Source organism: Rhodnius prolixus, unplaced genomic scaffold (assembly GCF_049639745.1).
Source record: "Rhodnius prolixus isolate KJV_2025 unplaced genomic scaffold, Rpr scaffold_8, whole genome shotgun sequence".
Lineage (NCBI taxonomy): Eukaryota > Metazoa > Arthropoda > Insecta > Hemiptera > Reduviidae > Rhodnius > Rhodnius prolixus.
The window spans coordinates 16,277,925-16,301,796 of NW_027411593.1; the positions used below are offsets into that span (position 1 = coordinate 16,277,925).

General features: G+C 35.6%; 1 protein-coding gene across 6 annotated transcripts in view; it reads left to right on the forward strand.

Annotated features, from left to right (window-relative positions):
• The window catches only part of LOC141450939 (zinc finger protein basonuclin-2-like), a 368,549-nt gene that overhangs the window by 152,011 nt on the left and 192,666 nt on the right, over positions 1–23,872 (forward strand). For all 6 annotated transcript variants that reach the window (XM_074121888.1, XM_074121887.1, XM_074121885.1 and 3 more), the window contains one exon: positions 8,766–8,868. In XM_074121888.1, coding sequence (XP_073977989.1) covers positions 8,766–8,868 — 103 coding nt within the window. The remainder of the gene's footprint in view (positions 1–8,765; positions 8,869–23,872) is intronic.

Consider the following 23,872-nt stretch of genomic DNA (forward strand, 5'->3'; position numbering starts at 1 on the left):
TTAAGTCTTGTATGGGGGTTCCAGGTAAATCTCTTGTCTAGGTAAATTCAAAAGTACCGCACAAGGTCTTTTTTTATTGTTCATAACTTTGAAAATAAAATGGCCACCAAAATGATTCCAACTGCATTGTCTTTATAGCAAATTATATTTAAATAGACTTTGTTCAATTACAGCTTTTGCTAATAATTTGAAAAGATACAAAACATTTAATTAAGATTTTTTATTATAAAAAAAAAAAGCAAAACAAAAATTTTTTGATCGATGGTAGCGACCTCTAAATATTAATCGATTTCGCTCTACTGCGGACGAAACTTTTTGTCTTTAAATGAACTTTGATTTTCCGCCCGGAGCTCTTTAAAATTCAAAAGACAACATTTCTTGAAACACCCTACTTATCAGGATAATACTTGTCTACAAGCTAGCCAATAAAAATCCTTCAGCAGGAAGAACCACTTTTCCTTAGTTACTTAATTGTTGTGATTTTCTCAAAAAATAACCCTGATGATTTTCCATTTGCTCACTCTGGATATTCTACAACTTTTTATTGAAAAAGCCCAGGAAAATGCGGTTAAATGACTCTTCTAGGAGAGGGGAGTAGTTAGGCTTTCCTTTGAAGAACTGTTTGAATACAAATGCTAAAATTCCGAGTTGTGAGCAATGCCACAATTGGAATTGGAATTTTACTGATTGGGTTAATACAATTTTTCTGCAACCATGTAGGGAAGTTCTCATTACTCAATTAAAATCAGCTGTGTAATGCCCAACTTCCCACACTAGGGGGGGGGGGGGAAATTCCCATTAGTGTCACTTTCCGCACAAGTGAGTGGAAAAACTTTATTGTGCTTCCTTGATATAAGAAGTTTTGTTATTAACATAAATATTTTCTGTAAAACTTTAATAAGCTTATTTAACGTAACTAAATAATTAAAAAACGAATATTAAAAAATAAAATAAAAATTGAAAGGAATATAGAAATAAAAATAATACTTTAATAAATAATTAGATATTTTTAATTATAACAGTTAAAAAGGTTATAGTGTTACCTTATAGAAATTTAAAATGGATTCTAGTGATGCCTGTTTAGAAAACACTTCTCCATCAATAAAAGAAACAGCAGAAAATGTAATAAGTAATGTGAATACGTAAGTAATGTAAATAATTGTAATATAACAATAAATGTTTATAATAAATAAATTACTTTTTGTAGACTGTAAAAATGAAATTTTTAATTTTATTAGTTAATAAATGGTTGCAGAAAAAATATAATATTTAACTCTAGTGTAAAGTATTTTCCTCACACTCGGCAATTTGCACTTGCACTCGCATCGCTTCGCTCGCTCGTGCGTGCAAACCCTGCCTCGCGTGAGGAAAAGTACTACTTTCCACACTTGTTAAATAAATAACTATTTTAATTTCTATTTTCGTTTCTTCAATGTTTGTCTAATTTTTTTGATATATTTCTCTAGAACAATTCGATTAAGGACATTTCTAGGAGAGAAGGATGGTTTGATTCTTTCTAAAAGTGATAAGAATTAAATCTATCTGAAATGTTCAGAATTGAGAATTCTATTCGGAAAAATAGACGAGTGAAGTATGAATGAGGAAATGAATAGGTAGGGATGAAAGCAGAAATTTTGATGTACGTATACATACGAGTATATACATTCAAGTATCTGTAAGTGTAGGCAGTAACATTAACATATTTAGAAAGGTTCACTTGTGGTTGATACGTAATTATCACAAGCAACAACCAACACAAGACTAGAGGGCTTCTAGTACGGTACCTACAGACACCTTGCGCCCAGTGATGATGACCCTTCTCTGATGAGGCTTCTACTTCTGGTACTCTCCTACCGGGGGCCCCGCACATACATACACACGTTATACTCCCACGAAGAACAACCCCTCCTTACACCCATCACTACTCCTCTTTGTACACTTGTTTATTTTTATACTTCTTAGAATAAAAAAGCTATTATTTATTTTCATTCCCGACCTTGTTCCAATCTATCGTTTGACAGCTTACGATCTGCTTCATTTTCTATTTATTTATTTTGGTTTTCTTATTTTCCTAAACTGTAATAGAATCTTACATAAATGCAAACATGTGCTATCTATATGTAATCGGCTTTTAATTTATTATTTTTTTTTAGGTTTTCCACAACTCGTGGTTCCTTCAGTGTAAATGCTTTCTTCCAAGTGACACGACCTCTGCCAGTTCCTCCGACAGACCATATCCCGCCATAATCTTTTTTGTTTAATTTCTTTAAAAGAGCGTTTAGACTCTTTTAATAGATATCTTTTCCAACACTGCGTACGTAAAACTCTAGTGCAAATTAGGATCTTTTCCTTTTTTGTCTAGTCGTTTCAGAGGGTGCAGCAAGTAGTGAAATTGTGTATAAGCCATCAACAGTCATCGCGGGCCCAGTTGGAAAATTGTTTTGTAAACGACTGATTAATAACCAACGTTCTCCGAGTGACACTGGAGCAAACTGCCCAGTTCATTTGCAGGTCTTCCCCAATTCACATCATAGACTATTCTTTATAATCTCGTTGTTGGGAGAAATTCAATATCCTCAATTTTGCAAGATTTCCGCAGATAATGGAGCTTTATTACAACTTGACCGTTAGAAAAATTGTAAAAGGGTTTCATCACCAAGAACTGCCACGAAAATGTGTAATGCTTTTCAAGAACACCCAATTGATTTGTGCACCTTTTTTTTGTCGTTTAATCGAACCCTTATACTTAACTTCTTAAACTTAACAAGTTCTTGTTAAGGAGTTATATACCTAACTGAATCTATTTCTATGTACGACCCAAGAATCATTATGCCTCAATTAACTCTCTTAAGCGAGAGTGATGAACAACTCCAGAGCTCGGTAATATTTCTTAATCAGATCTCAAATTTGATTACTCACACCTTAAACTTTTGTGTAGAATAGTTTCGAGTCCATTAAAACTTTGGTGCAGCTTCACCGGTGCAATTCCTCAGCTTTCCTTTATGCATTTTCCGTTTTTTTAGTTCAATGAATGAACAGGAGTTAGGGGTATTGGGTCAATTTAAAGGGTATGACATTTTTATAATTGAGAGATGCTCAAATTGGGGTTTTATTAAAAAATAAAATATTCTATTGTTTTTAATGTTGCCTGGTTTTTTAATATTACCTGTTTCACTGGTTAAATCTGTTTTTCTAATCTGAGAAACCACCTTCATCAAAGAATATCGCAAAAATGTTTTATTTAATTCTTAATTTTAATTGTGATCTTTTCCTCGCTATTCTTCATTGGGCTCGCTGCCCTTTAATTGTGATCTTTTCCTCGCTATTCTTCATTGGGCTCGCTGCCCTTTAATTGTGATCTTTTCCTCGCTATTCTTCATTGGGCTCGCTGCCCTTTAATTGTGATCTTTTCCTCGCTATTCTTCATTGGGCTCGCTGCCCTTTAATTGTGATCTTTTCCTCGCTATTCTTCATTGGGCTCGCTGCCCTTTAATTTCTGTTTTTGTTTTATTCTTTCATTTTGCTTTCTCAAATTTCCATTTTATTAAATAGTCATTTTTGATTAGCGCGTAGATTCTGTGTATGTCAGTGTTATTACCACTTTTTTATTGTTATCAGTTTCTAAATTGAAATATTTACAAAGTTAGGGAGAATGAATATGGGTTTTTTTTGTTTACTTTTTAAATGAATTATTGAAGTGGCATTGAAGGGAGCGCTGTGACACATAAGGTTCGCATGACACAAGACCATTGTGGATGTAATTGAAACTGGTTGGAAGGAGAGAGTGAATTGGTGTGAGTGGGAGGGGGATAGAAATAACCACAAAACCGCCCCATTATCAAAATGTCAAAACCACTTAAGTGTAAAGTCAAGCAATACATAGGAGGTATGTACTGTGTGCACAAAGAGAGATTGACACACAAATACAGAGTGAAGATATAGCTGTAGTTTTGTATGTTTGTGCATGATGAGGTAAATAGTTGGAAATGTCAGGCAAACCAAGGGAATAATAATACCTCGCCTTGGCGTGCAATGTTACGGGCGTTGTCTATATCTAAAGCCTGGGCCAACTAGAATTATAGACATTTACCGCGCCACTTAGACTGTGTTTGTGTAAATTATCTCACTAGAACCCTCTTATCTTTTCTTTAGTCTCTCCTACCTCCGATTCTTTATTCCTTGGTCTTTTACACACACATACACACAGACACCTTGTACAGAATAATAAGGGTTGCCACATTGTGTGACATATTAAAATGATACCCCAGAGAATGGATGCACTCTCCAAAAAAAACAAAAAAACTTCTACTTCTTCCACTTTCCACAAGAAATAAAACCAAATAAGCACTTCTTCCACAGTCGAAGAAACCAACAGCATTGCTCTTCCCTCCCTTCTCACTCTTAGTTCCAGAAGGGTGGATGAGCAAGAACTTGGTGAGATGATGATTTATGCGAACCTTGCCATAGGGGTCTGGGGAGGCTTAGAACTCTTATCATTCTCTGTCCCTGTTTCTCCAGTAACTTCTCCAGGAACAGTGGAAGGGACTCCCAGAGATACTGGTGCCCATATTTTCTACGTCTTGGTGACGGATATTAATAGGGCCTTCTTGGTGGTTATTTCGGCTTAGCCTTTTATCTCTTCTAATATGTGACCGTCCCATCTCCAAATTCTGGACTCCGCTGTCAAAACTTTTTTTGGGGGGCTGTTTTTATCTTTGTATATTCGTTTATACTTATTGCAAAACTTAATACATTATTACTGAATTATTTTTCACTAATGAAATATTTTGGTAATTTCGCCCGCAAACTTAGTAGCCAATCAAGTTGTCCTGCTTCAGTCATTCTCTAGTTATTTTTAACTATGTTAACTAATTATTTTCCTTGTTCTGATTAAATTTCTGTTGTAGCCCAAACATGATATCTGTTTGTCGCACTGTCTGCAGAGAAGGCATACTGTAAACTATAAACTTAGCTCCAAATATGGAGAAACTAAGTAGTAGGATTATAAAGCCGTTGTCTGAGATTCGCCAACACATATTCGGAGCTAACGCTGGGCGGGATGCCATAAGTATCCGCTAGTATCGGCCCACCAATCGGTATTATCCTGTACACAATTTCACTTATCCGACATGTGTTCGGAGTAGGGCATTTTTCTTCTCGCGAGACCAGGGCTGCGGTGAGAGAACAGGAATGGCCGAAAGAAGGAAGAGGTCTCTTCAGGGCGTACCTTCTAAATAGGACATGAATAAAACAGAATATTTGAATGCGACTGTGGAGTATAGGGCAGAAAAGGAGCAATTTCTCCAAATTCAGGTGCCAACGCAAAGACCTGGCCAATCTGGTTACATTAAAATACATCAAGATGGATGAAGCTTGCACAAATAAATAGTCCGCCATCTGTTAATCGCATTGCTTGGAATTTGAAAGTTTTCTCAACGATGATAATTCTTATTATATTAATATTTTGTGAGAAGATAGACAGCACTTTGCTGATACGGCACTGAACCGACTATTTACAATTCTGCAGGACAAAAAAAGAAATCAATTCAAAGCTGAAGACCTAAATATTCAAATTGATTGGAGAGTCAACTCAACTTTTAGTTAGTTAGTTTTGATCAATCACAGCTCAGTTTTGTTGTGTACTTATTCACACACAAATAATTGTTTATTTCTTAGCAGTTTTAATAGTCAGTTACTGAAAAATGCTAAGACGGTGATAATTCCTCTACTGAATGAGATAAGTAAGGAAATATTGGGAAATATTTAAATGAAAAGCAATTTTGAAAAATGTCACTTTATGTTCACCTGAAATTTTCTATCTCTGAATTTAAATGGTCGCCTATCGTTTACCTTAAAGCCAGTATTTTATTGACCATTAAAGATAATTGAGTGCTCTTTGAAAAAATACGTTCTTTATTCTACCTAAACTTAATAGCTGATAGTTCAACCTTGGTGCAATAATTAAAGTGACATTTAGGTGTTTACCGGATGAAATATTACGTGAAGCACTGGCTGTCGATTTATTTAATGAACTGAAAACTACTAATCTCATGTACATTTTGATGGATAGTTCAATCTATGTTGGCATATGTGCCCTTTGTCAACCTCTATGCAGTAACAACGTTCTGTTTATCACCCTGCTCCCTCTCCAAACAAAAGTATGGCCCTCCCTACTCTTCTTGTGTTTAGATAGACCATGAGAAATTATGACGTATCGTTGTGTCCATTCCTTCAAGGGAGAAGAGAGAAAGAGGTTTTAGGGCCCAGCACTAGATGAGGAGTCGTTGTTCCCAAGTTATTTCTTCTCTCACAGAATCTACTCCATCTTCCGCCCTACACAGATGGAGTCACACACTGTTCAAGTAGAACTTCTTCTAAACACGTCCTTCTATTTTCTCTTTCCACCGCTCTTAACCACCCTGCACCCTTCAATTAACTGTAGAAAGGGTGTACACACGTATATATATAGACTGCGGTCACGTGATAGGAAATCAAAACAGTTCTAAATTTATGTTTGCCTCATCAATTTACTTACCCTGAAGAGCTGGGACCCCTTCACTTTCGTGTGTAGTTCAGACTTTTGTGTCGAAGTCTCATTTATAGTGTTCCTTATAGAGTTTCAACCCTTCTTTAAATAAAAATGATGAATTTAATTTGTCTATATGCATCCACCTGTCAAGCAGGTAGGAGAACCTTATATTTTACTTTTCTTTTTTTTGGCATTGGCTTCGCCATACAGCCAGCATCGTCTAGGTGCTTATCACTAGAATATCACTCACTCTCCATTCTTACTTATAAATACATTCGCTTCACTCATTCATCCCTCTACTATATACAACTATTTACATATACTACAAATAATGGATGGATAAGTACTCTATATTCCTGCCATCCTTATAGCTTAACCGAAATTAAAATCACGTAATCCTTCTCTAATCATTTTCTTCCATTCATTCTAATCGGCTATAACTTTTAAATACATTCATATTTCATTGCTAGCTCTGCTATAGACTTAAGCACATATATGTTGGTGGAGAATATTATGTCTTCGTAGCGAAATGGTGCATCTAAATACCTGTATAAGTCGTCAAACATTCGTTTCCTTTTTACCACATAACGTGGACATATCATTATTATATGTTTGAAATCCTCCTCCTCATTGCAATCTACGCAAAGAGGAGAGGACCTTTTGTTGATCCTGAGTAGATACGATCCGCACACCGCGTGATTCACTCTCAGCCTGCTTATTGTCGTAACAACCCATTTATTAGTGACAGTTCCCTTAAACCATGGTTGTCTAGGTAACTGATCAGCCATAGTTTTGTGGAATTTTCCTTTATTACCATTACTATAATCTGTCTGCCATTTTTGTAGTGCTGCTTTTGCAATTATACACTTGATATCGAAGTGCATTGGTTCTTGAAGCTCTCAAAAACTTTTGACGACCTATGAGCTTGGGAATTTTTTTCACTCCATGGCCGGCCTCCGGACATTGTTCTCTCCTTGCAGACAACAGTGTCCTACACCGGATAATGAGCTGTAAGAAGCTGCTGGAAAGATTAAAAAAAAAAAAAAAAACTAAGGGCCAGCAGCTGGATTCGAACCGGGGATCTCCGCGTGGGAATTCCAATACACTGAACATTGAGCTAATTTCTTCCCCTACACTTACGAGTTGTATTATTATTTTATTCAGTTTAGTACGAAAGTATCACGACAACATGTCAAATATTAAAACGACAAGATTAGTGTAGAATAAAATAAGAATCAATTACACTGCCACGGAGTAAACCGCACAGAACATTAAGAAACTAATTTGTCTAGTTAGTTGTTGACAGACCGGTAACAAAACGTCATCCCGCACGAACAGAGGGTAAGATCGAAATTGAGGGCAGATGTTTCAGAAGCGTGCGCTATTTAATAATAATAGACACCTGGTCACCTTTAGTTTTATAATAATTATTGATGTATTAAAGGTTGAATGTCAAAGGGAATTATTTTTAGTTTTTTGTTCTGAAGCACGAGAAGTCGGCTCTTTAAATGACGGGAACATGCAAACAGAACCTACAGCTTCACTACTACAACATGCACAGAACCTTTGCGAGACAGTGAGGAGTGGTGAGGGATTGTCAAAGAAAGAGACAGAAAGTACCCGCCTATTACTTAGTCTGTGAAGTTTTAGCGGTTCTCTGAACTTCTCTCGCCGCTTCACCTTTCAGCTAGAGCTTTGCGCGCTTCAGTCATTCTTGGTCAAATCAACCCCCGCCTGTCGTCGCCCAGTTCTTTCGTCCCAAAAAGAAAAAAAATCCTTTAGGATTATATTCTCGTGTTCAATAGAATGACAGTAATGGTCACGGTGACGTTAAATGCTGGCTCACGTGACATAATTACTTTAAAAATAAAAGAATTCTTCAGTGATCTTTTTTGAAATGACCAAACTGCTGAGAATTCCAAACATTTATTTTTCTTTAATTCAATTTTTGAACCGATTTCTGATATGTAAATTAAGTTTGCTAACGTTTCTTTCTCATTATCCATCTGAATCATAGTTCGAAAAAGTTGGCAATGTTTTTAAGACCTTCACCATGAGATACAACTACTACCATGATTACAAAATTTGAGGAAACACTTCCTGACTCCAAAGTCCCCACAAGCCAACCAATTTTTTTTTTTTTTAATTTGTATTAGTATTAATACTTTAATCTAATTAATAATTATTTCTATAATCAATAATGCATTTTATTAATGTATTTATTTTATGCTTACAGAGTATTCGCTGTACTGTACCAGGATGTAGTTGCGAATGTTTTACGCCTGGAAAACTGCACATCAGGTACTGCGAAACTTGCTCGCACGGTTGGGTCCCGCATGGTAAGTGATCAATCAAACAGTCACATTTTGATGTTTATTATTGGGCTAATTATTCTAATATAATGATAATTGCATAGCTGGGAATCTTTTTTTTACTTATCAAAATAATTTTCTGTAGATTATCCTGTAAAATTATTGTGACAATAATTCGTATTTCAATTTTGGGAATTGGGAATTTGAAAATACCCATAGATTGATCTTTTAAATTTTAATAATGGAATAACAGAAATTTCTAATCACAGTTGGGAATATATGAACAATAAAACAGAGAATCGAGGCACTTCGATCGAGAAATGAAGGCACCTCCCAATCCTCCATACATATCGGAGTACCCCCAAGGGGAAGTTTTTTAGCTCCCCTTCTGTTCACTGTGTATACATCCAACTTACCTACAAACCCAACAATTGCATCTTCGCTAAAAACACTTGCCATTATCTTCAGCAAACTGATACTCAACGCTTTCTTATTCATCTTCATTCCCTAGAACCTTGATTACAGCAAATGCTATAAAATAAATACTGATAAATGAAAGTGCATCGCCTTCTCAGTTTAACGGCAGATTTATTTTGTACTCAACTTTTACAATGGTTCTAATCCACCACCTGGCGTGTTCGGTATCTTGGACTTTATCCTAGACAAGAAAGTTACCTGGAACCGCCACCCAAGACTTGTACATATTGAACACAACAAGAATTTCAAATTTCTAGCTAGATTACTTGGCAAACGCTCTAATCTTAAGAATAAAATACGAATGTATGGGTATTTTGGCTCTTCTGCGCCTATATGGCTCGAACTCAATGGTAGAGTACGAAACGGGACAAAAAACATAATACAAACTCTATAGCGGGGGTCCCCAAACTACGGCCCGCGGGCCACATGTGGCCCCCTGAGGACATTTACCCGGCACCCGCCGCACTTCCACAAGGGGCATCTCTTTCATTGGTGGTCAGTGAGAGGAGCACTATTTGTGGGGGTGCCGCAAATCGCTGCGTCGCTCACGTACAGTACTACTCCCGATGACGCGGGATGCACGCGTCACGGCTCCGGCAGCAGTGTAAAATAACAGCAGAAGTAGAAAGAAAGGCAAAGCACTATAACTTGACCATCTCATTAGCCAAAAGCAGGTCCGTAATTCCCACAAAAATACTGGGCAGTTTGTTGATTTAAATTTACTTGTTCTTTATTTTGAATATTCTAGTTGTTCCCGTTCTGTTGTTTCTACTGTAAAATAGTTTGTTTTATAGTCCGGCCCTCCAACGGTCTGAGGGTCAGTGAACTGGGGCCCCCTGTGTAAAAAGTTTGGGGACCCCTGCTCTGTAGTCTCAAAATCTTTCGCCACATCTTAAATGCTCCATTTTTTTTATTTTTTTTCATTACTAACCTTATTATTCATTAAGATCTTCTTTTGTTTGGGAAGTTCCTATATCTCGCTTTACTAAATTAGAGTTTCTCTTCACATCCAAATCCTTTTGCTGCTAATGTTTTGATGGCTACACTTCCATGTAATCGTAGAAGACGGTTAAAACGCCCGTTAGCTTTGCGACTAACCGAGCAAATAATGATGGTCATCATTAGATGCCCATCAATTTAAGATCCTCCCGCTGTGTGCTTGGATGCAATTAATGCACATTATTGTAAGTGCTACACTTAGAAAAACATCCTTCGGTCTTTTATTTATTCTTTTCTACGCTCTTCCTCATTTTGACTTAGGTTTAGAAGTTTCTTGGCAGTTCCTTTGGCGCAAATTGTTTGCTCTGGGAAATAATTAGTCCATATTATACAGATTTAGGGACCAGACGCGAGATTGGGAACGCTTTATGATTTGTAAGAGATCTTTGGCTAGATCTAGTTATTAGGTAGAATTATCTACAATATATTTAATTATATTGCTTCGAAATATTTCCAAATTCACATTTAATGAAGGTTATTGATATAAATCCGCAAATAAAGCCCTAAACTATTTATTTTTTTAATTGTACGTTTATTCACTGTACAATTGCTTTAGAAGAAAACATTGTTTTAATAATTAATGCACATAGCTTAGGCCCATTGAATGGAGACAATACTATAATTAACTAAAAGGAGAAGTACATAGATGGATTCATAAATGCACTCTCCACTACATATAAATGCCTTTAAACATTAGTAATTATTAGTTTTTATTAAACCTTTTATTAGAGGCGGCTACTGTTCGTGGTAAAAATCTTCTTCTTTTTTTGTGCTGTAAAGTTCAAATTATAGTCTAACAAGATCTAATTATTTCAATGCGTACTTTCACAATGAGCAGAAATATGTAAATAATGTAAATTGCTAATTAGCTAATTAAAGAGTTCATTGACCTTTGGAGTAAAAGAGTGCGCGCACTATAAAGTTTTATATATTTTATGCGCATCCAAGTACATAAAAAGTGTAAAAATTAAATAAATAAATAAAAGTTACCCGTAATTAGTGCGACATGATGCTGAACGTATAATTGTGACCGGTGGCCTCTTTTTCTTGTCTTTTCTTTAAATTCACACATCACTTGATAAAATAAATTGAGATTAATTTTAATGGGCGATCCTACTAAGTGATAAAGATACACTTAAAATATTTATTTCATTAATTACCAATTAACAATGATAACAGTGTGTTTTTAGATACAAGGGCTCTAAATCTTTCTGTAATTGCGGAACACGTTTAGCTGGATATTTTTCTTGTGGAGAATTAACATATTAAAATTGTATTAAGTAGAGCAATAAGGGTGGAAATTAATCTAGCCGCAATTTGAGTAGTTACATGAATTTGTTAGTTTACTACCATTACAATATTTAAAATTCATTTAAACAAATAAAATAATTAATTTAATACGTGGCATTCGACAGGGTGTGGCACAAGGGACTATTGTTTAAGCTGAGGGAGATACTTCCTCATATTTACTGCCTCATCCTCAAATCCTACCTAAAAGATCGATATTTCAGAGTCAACTGTGGAGCAGCAGACCCTGATATCCATCTAGCCAGTGTCCTAGATCCTTTTCTTTACTCCTTATATACAGCAAATATACCTCAACATACCATACTTTCCACCTTATCTTATTTCCTCATTCCGATCCTCTTATTGCTACACGAGCTCTACAAAACACATCAACCACTTACAGGACTGTCTTATCAAATTGCGAATCAAAACTAACGTTACGAAATCAAAATTTATAGTATTTACTCTCAGACGGAAAATCCTACCTCCCGTCATCTTGAACCAAACTCCTTTACTAACTGTGGACAAAGTACGCTACCTTGGACTGTACCTAGACAAACGGTTGACATGGAATCCCCATACTAGACTGAAAAGACAAGAAACTAACCAACGCTAACAAATTTCTCGCCAGACTACTTGTCAAACGTTCCAAACTTAACCTATATAGCAAAAGACTCTTATATCTACTGTTACTGCGACCTATTTAGTCATACGGCATCGAAGTATGGGGATCGACTAAGCGTTCCAACTCACTACGCCTCCTGACATTACGGTCAAAAATACTTCGAAAACTTCTTAACGCTTAGTTCTATGTATCTAACCTCAAAATCCCTTTAGTTACAGATCTTGCTAACACTCGTTTTCTCAAATTTCATTCCTCTACAGCATTCCTCATCCTAACCCTCTCATAGAACTCCTATCTCCCTCCACATTACCACGTAATCTTGATCTACTTTTATCGAGCAGTATAGCAAGAGCACGTTACTGGAGTGACACCACTGGGTGCCTTCTCCACTCGTGATTTTTTTTTTATCAGGTACCAAATTTGCTTGTTGCAACAACCGTTGCAGTTGTAAATTCCAATAAAAAGTAAAAAATGCATGATTTCAAATTTCTGGAATACGTAGAGTCGAACGAATGGCAATACTGCTCGTATTTCCTGCCCTGACTTTCTGACATTTTTCACGTTTTATCTTTTTGATTGAAATCTTTGTCTTTATAAAACAAAATGCTGTATTAATTTGTTGTTCGGTTGGAAGACAAACAGCACTTTATGCAATTTCCATAGTAGTTTGGAACCGCAGGGAAACATTATTTATTCTCTTCAATACTTTTTATTCAACTTGAACCAAATGCGATGGGGGATGATATTATGCAGTTAGGCTATATGCAAAGGCGACATTGCTGGCTGATCAGAAACTGAAGTCAGGAGACCGATACTCCCACCTTAACTCCTTCTTAAAGTCCGTCGTCTTTGAGTAACTAAGCAAATTTCTACGTTTGAACTATTTGTTTCTGATAGTATTTTCATTTTTATCGAAACTTAAGAGGCACATTTACGGGACAGCAATCTCATTGAGGGTTCAGCTTAACATCATAACAAACATCGTTTTTGACTAATTACTCACCTATTGTAACCGCGGTCTCTGTCGTTAGATTTTCTTAATACTTGGAATTTGTAAAAATATATATATTTTTTTAATTTATTTTGTTATTTACAATCTGTATAATACACTATACAATAAGTAAATAGGGAGATTGAAGTATAGAGGCGTGAAAGGCAGGAGGAAAGAAACTGCCCAACGGTAGCACTTTCTACAGGATATGATTTTTAGGCCCTTAGACTGCTAGTAGGATTGTCAGGAATGTCAGAGGAGGCGAGTGACAGTCAAGAGGAGTGGATCAAGTAGAGAGAGCAGTATGGATTTGTTGATATTTTGTCTTGGCGATTTGGTTGTTGTACGAATAAGATGTTGAGGTCGGTGTGAAGAGTGAGGTTAGTCACCGTAGAAAGGAGCGTCAGCTATCTGTCGAAGTAGTTTTGATTGAAATATCTGTGCAGTCCGTATGTTTGTAGGATTGGCTGAACCCCACAGCTCTAGTCCTGTAAGTCCACATAGGTTTGTGGATAGTATTGTACATTAAGCGTTTGAGTTGAATGGGTAATTTGGAGCGTCGTCCAAGAAGTCTGTAAAGCAGTTTCGCACGTTTCGTCGTTGCTTGTCACGTGGGTTCCACGTGAGTCAAAAATAAATAATAAAAAAACAACCAATTTTTTTAATAAAAGAAAAATGAAATTTTCAAAACGACTTAACTAAATCTTTAATAAATAATACTTCCGCGATAATCTGATATAATTCTTAGAAGTGAAAGGTATCTCTTGTATTTAATCTAATTCTATAAATATGATAATCTTGTATAACTATTGAAGAGTTGATGCGATTCATTTTCATAAAAGAATAGCCGACAGATCAGCGTGTCCAGATGGGCTAAATACTTTGACATTCATTATGTATAATTTTACCACCTTAAGAAAAGACCAGATTAAATGTTCAACACATTCTTTAACTTAGATGTTATAAATAATTGATTAGATGAGCTAATTGATCAAAAGAAAGGGAGAAAAAAATATTCTATAATTAATTATAACCTGTTCAAAGTTTGATATGTTCATTCAGATTTGATTGATTATTGTGCGATATATTTAGCATCGATCAATTAAAATTTATATAGATTATTTATTAATTTAAAATTTTAGAATTAATTAATAAATTATGGTTTCTGGAGAAAATGCTAAATGATCTTAATGAGTAGGCTCTCGGAAGGCGTCTGAGAAAACAAAGATATAAGCAATCTTTCTAGGTTATAATTAGCGGCATCCATTTAAAACGATCCACTTCGAAAGACCAGTTCAGTGAAGCAGTCCTATTGTCTAGCTTTGGAGGTTTAACTAAATTTCATTAAGAAAGTTATTCATTATGGCATTACGGTTTTTTAATTATTTTTTTTGTTTTAAGGCGCGCCAACATCTAAGGTTATGGGCGCCCAGAGCTTTTTTCAGTGCACTGCCGGCCTCCGGACAGTGAGCTGTAAGAAGCTCCTAGGAAGAGAAAATCTAAGAGTCAGCAGCTGGATTCGAACCCGGGACCTCCGCGTGGGAGTCCAGCACGCTAACCGCATAGATAATCTCTTCCTTTTTAATTATTATTATTAATTTTCAACACAAACTAAAATACATCTTTGACGTAATTTCAGCTTTAAGTACTCCCTGAATGTGTCATTATTATTATATAAATAAAAGAGATGAAATTTTCAAGCGAAGTTTTCAAATATCAAGGGTATATTTCAAATAATCTTTTTTTATGAAGCAAACTGTAACATAAAAATATTCCACTTGAAAAAAGATAATGATAATCAAGATTAATACAATAATGATTAATAAAAAAACAACTCTAATCAGGGGCGAACAGAAATCAACGGGAATATTAAAGTTAGACGTTAAAACTCTTATTTACGATAAACAGTTACGATGAAGTAGCGCTTGGAGGAAGTCTCCTCTCCAGAATTGCCCAAAGGAAATCTCCAAAAAAGTGGAAAATTCACTGTGTAAAACGTTACTTCTCGTGAAAGGGTTTTCGCGAATACGGCATTTTAGCCCTTCATTTATTATTCCCAAAATTATCTGTAACAAGATCATGACTTGAAGTAGCAATTTAGAGGGTTAAGTCTACCCGCCTATTTCTTACTATAAGTGCTCTTCATCGATTTTTCCCAGTAAAATGTCTCAAGAGTAAATGTTGTACATCGCAGGTGAAATTAGTTTAAAGAAGTAAGTGAAAAATCTATTTAGTATTGTAACATTTTTGGGAGGGACAATATCGCTAGGTTACAGTCAGAAGTAGTCAAAAGTAGTATAGTCAGAAACCTGATAGACACAATTTCTAAAAAAAAAACCACTGGTCTTAACTGAAGAGACCCCATCTGTGATATTTATTTTTAAAACGCAATTTCGAAAATTTAGTATGTGGAACTTACATTAAAATTTAAAAATAAATAAATTTAAACACGACTTCTTCATTGCTCACTAATACTTATCTTTATTAGGCCAATTTAGAAAAAATAAAACAAAACATGATCACTAATAACATAAATATAGTAGGATGAAAAAGTAATTGCCATTTCAGTCGTGATACATTTATTCTGCCGAGCTTTCGACCTAGGTCATCTTCAGGGCTAGTTTACAAAGTAATATTTTTACATTACAGGGTTGGTTGTGTCTCCTGTCTTGTCTGTTCATGGACAGAAGGCACAACCAACCCTGTAATGTAAAAATATTGCTTTGTAAACTATCCCTGAAGATGACCTAGTCCCTAGGTCGAAAGCTCGGCAGAATAAATGTATCACGACTGAAATGGCAATTATTTTTTCATCCTATTGAAAATATGAATCAGTCACCAAATAGGATTAACAACAATAAATATAATACTTTTGGTTTTATAAACCATCTGTGGGAGCTGGCATTAATAAAAATCAATTAGGATTCTACATACAATTTATAGACAATACTTCTAACTTAATATTTTGTATAGATTCATTTTAATATTGAACAAATAAAAATACGAATAAAAAAAATATCACATTTACAAACAAAACTTTAAAAAACTGTATTTTTACTAGTGAAAGGGAACGCATAGGGTTTACTACGAGGGTCGTTTGAAAAGTCCGTGCAAAGTCAGAGAGATAGCACTACTGGCGCGTATCGAGGTTATGTTTAGTTAGTAGCATCTCTTGGAAGAACACACACCAAGTTTCAGCCAGATCGGTGTATTTCTTTGTGTTTGGCATTCGTTTGAATCGAGGAAGTCGAGTGATTTTCAAAAAATGGACGAAAAAGAATTTCGTGTGTTGATTAAACACTACTTTATGAAAGGCAAAACGCCTCAGGAGACTAAAGAGAAGCTTGATAAACATTATGGTGACTCTGCACCTTCGATTAGAACAGTTTATAAGTGGTTTCAAAATTTTCGGAGTGGCCATATGGGCACAAGTAACGCTGAACGTTCTGGACGCCCTGTTGAGGTTACTACTCCAGAAATCATTGATAAAATCCATGATATGGTGATGGATGACAGAAGAGTGAAGGTGGGTGAGATTGCTAGTGCTGTGGGCATCTCGAATGAACGGGTACATAATATTTTTCATCAACATTTGGACATGACAAAGCTATCCGCAAGATGGGTGCCGCGATTGCTCACGCTTGACCAAAAACGAAATCGTGTGAAGTGTTGCAAGGACGGTTTGCAGCTGTTCCAGAAGAATCCGCAGGACTTTAAGCGTCGTTTCGTCACTGTGGATGAAACATGGATACATCACTACACTCCTGAGACCAAAGAACAATCTAAACAATGGGTTACCAAGGGGTAATCTGCGCCAAAAAAGGCGAAGACCGTTCCTTCGGCCGGAAAGATTATGGCGACTGTCTTTTGGGATTCGCAAGGAATAATCCTCATCGACTATCTGGAAAAGGGTAAAACTATTACAGGTGCATATTATTCATCGTTATTGGACCATTTGAAAACCGAGCTGCAAGAAAAACGCCCACGATTGGCCCACAAAAAAGTCCTTTTCCATCACGACAACGCACCAGCTCTCACCTCAGCAGTTGTGGTCGCAAAATTAATGGAAATAGGGTTCCAACTCGTTTCACATCCCCTCTATTCTCCAGACTTGGCTCCCTCGGACTACTATTTGTTCCCCAATATGAAGAAATGGCTGGCGGGAAAAAGATTTTATTCAAATGAGGAGGTGATTGCAGAAACGAATGGCTATTTTTCAGACTTGGACAAATCCTATTATTCGGAAGGGATCAACAAACTAGAGCAGCGTTGGACGAAGTGTATAAGCCTAAAAGGAGACTATGTTGAAAAATAAAAAAGGTTTACCCCAAAAAATTAAGTAGTTTTTATTTTTGCACGGACTTTTCAAACGACCCTCGTAGTATTGGACAGATTGCAATGAAGTGATAGATGTCCTCCTGCTGTGAAAGGTTGCAAAGCGAACAGATGGATGGAAGCTCTTGTTCCATAACGTTTGTAGTTTAAACTAATTTTAATTCCTCTCTCGCTTTTATGATCCAGGTATAAGATCATTTATGGAGGGCTACTCATTTATGAAGTTTAAATTGTTTAAACTTAATTTAATCTATTTTAAAATTCGATAATGCTCTTAAAGGCAATTATTTTGCTGTAAACGATGTAATTTACATTTTTTGCAACAATAATTTTGAAAATCTTTGTGCTCAAAATTTTTGATATTTTTCGTTTTCCTTTTTAGTTTGTAAAGAGTTTATCTCTGAAGTAAAAATAAAATAAAATAAAGTAGTGTAAAAATGTACTCGATTTATATTTGGTGAAGTTGTCGGCGTCTCAGTACGGCCCTTGAGGGAGTAAAACAACCCTTGTCTTTTTATTAGAGGGTGGTCTCACAGAAATGAGGACGCCCCTGTGTATGGATACGTAGACAGTGTTTCAACTGACGCGTTTCTAGACACGCATATATATATATATATATATATATACGTATATATATATAAATTGCCACCCCACCCCCCAGACCCCGGCTACGTCACTACATTATTCATAAAGTGTTACCATCTTTCTGCCAGCCACAGTGTACCCCCAAAACTCATACATAGAACCACTTACACCCCCCTGCTCCTACACAGGCAAGTTTGAGCCTGCAGCACCCCATTGCGTCTGTGGAAACTAACACGGCCTCAGGCACTTTATTGTGATATTTCTTTCTTTCTGCCTGCTTTTTTTGTTTTTTGTTCTTTTTGATCTTGTGGTTAAAATTGATGAAATGACCAAAGTACCCCTATTTAAATGTGTCTCCTCACTGCTTCCGCCAGAGTTGTGGTGTATGGTTTATTAATACATAGTTATTTATGCAGCTAGTGCCCAAAAGTGATTCATTTCTTGCGAGTGCACTAACCGAAGGAGGCTATTATAACCATATGAGTAGGTTATTCCGCCCTATTAAAACACATTATTTTTCGTACAGTCAAAAAAGAATACAATTACTATCTGCTATTAACACTGCATTGCCAATGCTCGAACTTTCTTTTTTTACATTGATTTCAATTTTAATAATAAAATTTGCATTAAAGGATGAGAAAGAATAGGAATTAAGGACGAAAAAACAAATTATGTCCACAAATCGGCTTTAACGTTTCACGGAGAAGGAATTAACTTCAACTTAGAATCGCAACAATTTCAGTATTTTCTAGAACACTGATTGGCTGCCTTCTGATCAGGGACATTTTCATTTGTTTAATTACATTCACTATTTTTTCAATTACTGTGCGCTGTTCAATTGTGTGCAATTCAGACATAAAATCAATTCTAGAAAGAGGCTTTTTTGTGCCTTAATGCTTTCTATGAAAATTATGTAAATTTATCAAATGAACATTTAAGCAATAAAGGCTGATTATATTAGAAAAAGAAACACAATGACTACCTTCAAGTTTTACGATTAGCACACAAATTTCGATTCACTGAGTCATTATGTAAAGATGAGGGCTGCAACCCAGTTTATTGAGCTTCCCTTTGTACGATACCGCTGGAACATTTGGCTCAAATAAGAATAGACATGAATTGCTTTCGATTTTCATAATCTATGGAAATATAAATTTTATGATACTCAAAAGTAACAAGAGGACAATCTCAGAATTCTTTGAGAGGAAGGCAGCAGAAGGGTTTGAAGTAGAAGTAAATTTCCCAGTAAGGGCAGACCAAATTGGTAATCTGGAGTCAAGTTAATAACAGAAAATCTACTTATATTACCAATCAGGAGTCGAAATGTCTCCGATATATTTACGTGTAATGCCAATCTGGAGTCAAAAATGACTCTTATGATTCAAGTAAACTAATCTGCAAAAATGAAACTAAGGATTCCACGGCCTTCAGCTCGTAACTATCGAATGGTGAGAGAGTGGGGATAGCATATCTAAGAGCATTTCGGGATAGCTATGAGATTTGGGGAAACAGAGTCCATTCCTATTTTTTGGAATCGAATTGACTACAGATTGGCAATGCAGTGTTAACAAATATAACCTGAAATAAAGTAAACTAAAGTAACATTGGCAAACAATTGACTTCTAGAAAATTGTGCTCATACCACAGTTCATGATTAATAATTGCAATTTAATTATATCTCTTTTACATTTTTTACAATTTTTTGGTTTAATTAATAACAGCCTGATAATTTTCATTTTCTGAGATTGTCTTTTCCAACAAAAATCATAAAAACTTATTTCCATTTTCAGTAACAATGATATAATCCTTCAGGCTCGCTTAAACTGTTCTCCCCTCTCTCCTGCCAGCTTTTCCTTACAGAACTCCCCTGTTCACGAATCTTCATTACTTATTTAGTGCATCATTTAACTCGTTCTAATTAATATTTAGTCCGTTTGAGATTTAAATAATTCTCCTCCTACTAATTTAGATTACTGTTCTGTTCTTAGATGGTTGATTATTTTCTTATTACCTGTTATTAATTTGTTTCTCTGTAATCATTAATATATAATATTGTTTATTGGTATAGTGGGTTTTATATTTATTTACTTGTTAGGTTATAGGCTAGACCGCAAAGCTAAGATGTATTGTTGGTTTAGTGGGTTCGATTCCCCTGTCTTAGGCGTTGGATTTTATTTAATGCTTAATATGAGAAATTTGTAGGAAAAGTGAAATATATTTTTGTAAACCAAAATAATGCCATTTTGCATAAAAATGTTTGCCGAACCGAACGTAAAGCCATCGCCAAGAACCTCCAATTCACCATTCATGGCCCCGCACCCAATAAAATAAATAATTCAAATCTATATTATTTATTACCAGTCCAGGGTCAACTTTTACTATCCCATAGGGAACAGTCATTTTTATGCTGTATGCATTATCCGATGCACAAATGTCCGTCCCATGTGACATGCGGTTCTCACCAAGCGCATAACATTTCTACCCCGCATTTCATCCGTTTGATCCGCTTTCATGGATGAAAAATAAAAAAAGCGGAAAAACACAAACTGCCACAATTCACAAGGTCCAAACTAAATTGGGCTTATGCATATCCTATTTCCGGTGTTAAAAAAAATACTGATCGAATAACTGTGGTTATAAAACGATGTGTGTTTCTATGTAGGGGTGTAGTTTGGAATTCATTGTTTGGCCAACGGCCAGTCAAATTTTTTTTTTACGCTGACATGTTTGAACATGCAGGCATTTTTTATTTAGTACCCCAACTTACCCTTCATCTTTTTTTTAAAAAAAACTCTATCCCATATATATCCATATCAATGGAATAATGAAAGGTGATTGGGCAGTTTCATTATACTTGTATATATGGCAAACAAGATCTTTCTTCTGCCATACTCTCTGTCGTTCCAGACATTCACGGAGACGACCACAATTTGGTTGATCTACTAGAATTTTCTCTGTGAACAGAGCTAATTGTTATGCGCATAATAAAACAACTCACTCTTAAAGAATCATTATTGGATGTACGATTTAGCTCCATTTACAAGTGCATAATGATGTGATTGGAAAAAAAGTATTCTTACTTTGTAGATTTATTTTATTTTCATAGCATTTTTACTTTCTCTCAGCCCTTTTAAAAGGGTTAAGGTCTCAAGCGTGGAAATCTTTCCGCTTTTCATCGGAAAAGTTTTTTTTTTTTTTTGGCGCATCAACAGCTGAGGTCATTAGCGCCCGGAGCTTTTTCCAGTGCACTGCCGGCCTCCGGACAGTGTTCTCTCGTTACAGACAACACTGTCCATCACCGGACAGTGAGCTGTAAGAAGCTCCTAGGAAGAGAAAATCTAAGGATCAGCTGCTGGATTCGAACCCGGGACCTCCGCGTGGGAGTCCAGTATGCTAACCTCATAGCTAATCCCTTCCCTTATCGGAAAAGTTGAATTTAGAAAACTGTTGAACACTTAAGTAATGGATAGATTCCCATTCATGGATCAGTTAATGTGTTGCTGAATTCTGAAGTTTGTAGAAAAATCATCTACCAATGTTCCTCTTCACATTTTCACATGGATTTTTCACTTTTTTTTTTAGATGATCTCGCCTCTTGGATTTTCCGTAAACATCGTATTGCACGTTGTATACGCATAGATTTATTTATTTGATTCAATTGTCCATGGCAATTTGATTGTCCAACTTAACGACGGGTGAAATTTTCATTTAAGGTTACATTTCAGTGAAATAAACGATTTCAACTTTATAATACCGATGAAAATTAAATATAACTCAAACGTTCTCGGAGTTTGAATAAACTTTGTGAGTTAGAATTTGTGAGTAGAGTAGAGTGTCTTTGTAGTAGTAATATTTGTAAAAGAAAACTTTCTATTTTGAGCTTACAGTAAGCTTACAGATTTCCATATTCTACCTTGCTATTACCTCACGACATTAGTTGCTGTAAAACCTATTTGGTGAAGCCAGATTTCCGGTTATAACCAATTTTCTTCAAAACAACATAACTGCTTAGAACTTTGTTTGCTTGTAAGCACGGCTGTTTACAAACAACCTAGTTATTATTACAAGTTCACCTTTTGTAAGCCGAAATTATTGGCATACACACTACCAGCTGTTCTAAACCGAGTCATTCATTTACCGCTTTAAATTTGTTACAAAATAACTTCACACCTGGATGGACTAAATATTTACTGAAGTGGGAAATCCAAAACACATGAGAATCAAAGAAGATTTGAAGCTCCTCAAAGATGCTAAGATGTGGGACTTCATTGAAATGTATAATTATTATTTTTTCTCACTCCTCAAATTTTAATTATTGTTTGCTTGTGGTGGTAGCAGATTCTACGAGATAGGTGGCCTTACCTGCACTAACCGCTACGTATTGCAGACAAGATTAGCTTGTACAAACTTAAGTGAAGCTTCAGAAAATGTCTGTAAAAGATTAGTAATCAACATCATAAGATATTGGCCCCTTATTTGATCCCAACTAAATTTACGACTAGTATAGTATTTACCTAATTTTGACTTCGTTTTATTTTTATTTTATTTCAAGGAATATAATAGTTCATCCATGTTATTTAAAAAAAAAAAACAATTAACTTCACTCACGGTTAGAGCCTCAGGAATCTAGGAGACTATTAAGTTTCAAAAGCAGATCATAAACTATGTAAATACTTCCAAGAGCCATTTTTAAAATGTATAATTTATTAATAAACCCAATTTTCTAGTTCACACCTTTTACCCATTTTAAATTGAAGCAGAAAGAAGAAGAACAAAAACACAGATGTAAATGCAAACACAATCAATAAATAATAATTTAGAAACCTTCAATTATAATAAATTATTAATTTGTTAGAAAAATCAACCCATCGTTGATGCTCTAGCTAGGGCTAGAGTATAAATCACAATACACCTGGCCACATCACAACAGCTGCCCGGTTTTCAACTACGTCACATTGTAGTTACATCATTATAGTTCGTTATTTTTGTTTTTTACTTTGTTATCCTTAAAAAAAAAAAAATTAAAAGTAAATAAGGCTAGAAAAATGTATTGGATCGTGCTGATTTTTTATTTTGAATTTTAAATTTTCAAGAATATAGTTTAGCTAAGAATGAGACAGTGTTTTCTTTACTAATATTGGACGATTAGGGAAGTGAAGGATTAGAAAGAATGCTTAGAATACTGGATTTCCACACGCAGATACCGGGTTCGAATCCAACAGCTAGATGTCAGATTTCCTGGGAGCTCACTATCCGGTGATGTACTGATTCTCTGGTTACAGACAATACTGTCCGAAAGCTAACATTGCACTGTGCTAACAGTGCTCCAGTCGCCAATCACCTCAAATGTTGATGCGCCCTTAAATTAAAAGAAATAAGTGAAGAACTATATTATTTTTAATTTATTTATTAAATTGAGCCCTGGTGCGCTACCTTGGGCTCTTTATAGACAAAAGACTCACTTGGAACCCACACAATAGACTTAAAAGACAAGCAATGACGAAACGTGCGAAACTGCTTTACAGACTTCTTGGAGGACGCTCCAAATTACCCATTGAACTCAAACGCTTAATATACACTATACTCAAACCTATGTGGACTTACGGACTAGAGCTGTGGAGTTCAGCCAAACCTACAAACATACGGACTGTACAAACATTTCAGTCAAAACTCCTCCGACAGATAGTTGACGCTCCTTTCTACGGTGACTAACCTTACTCTTCCCAACGACC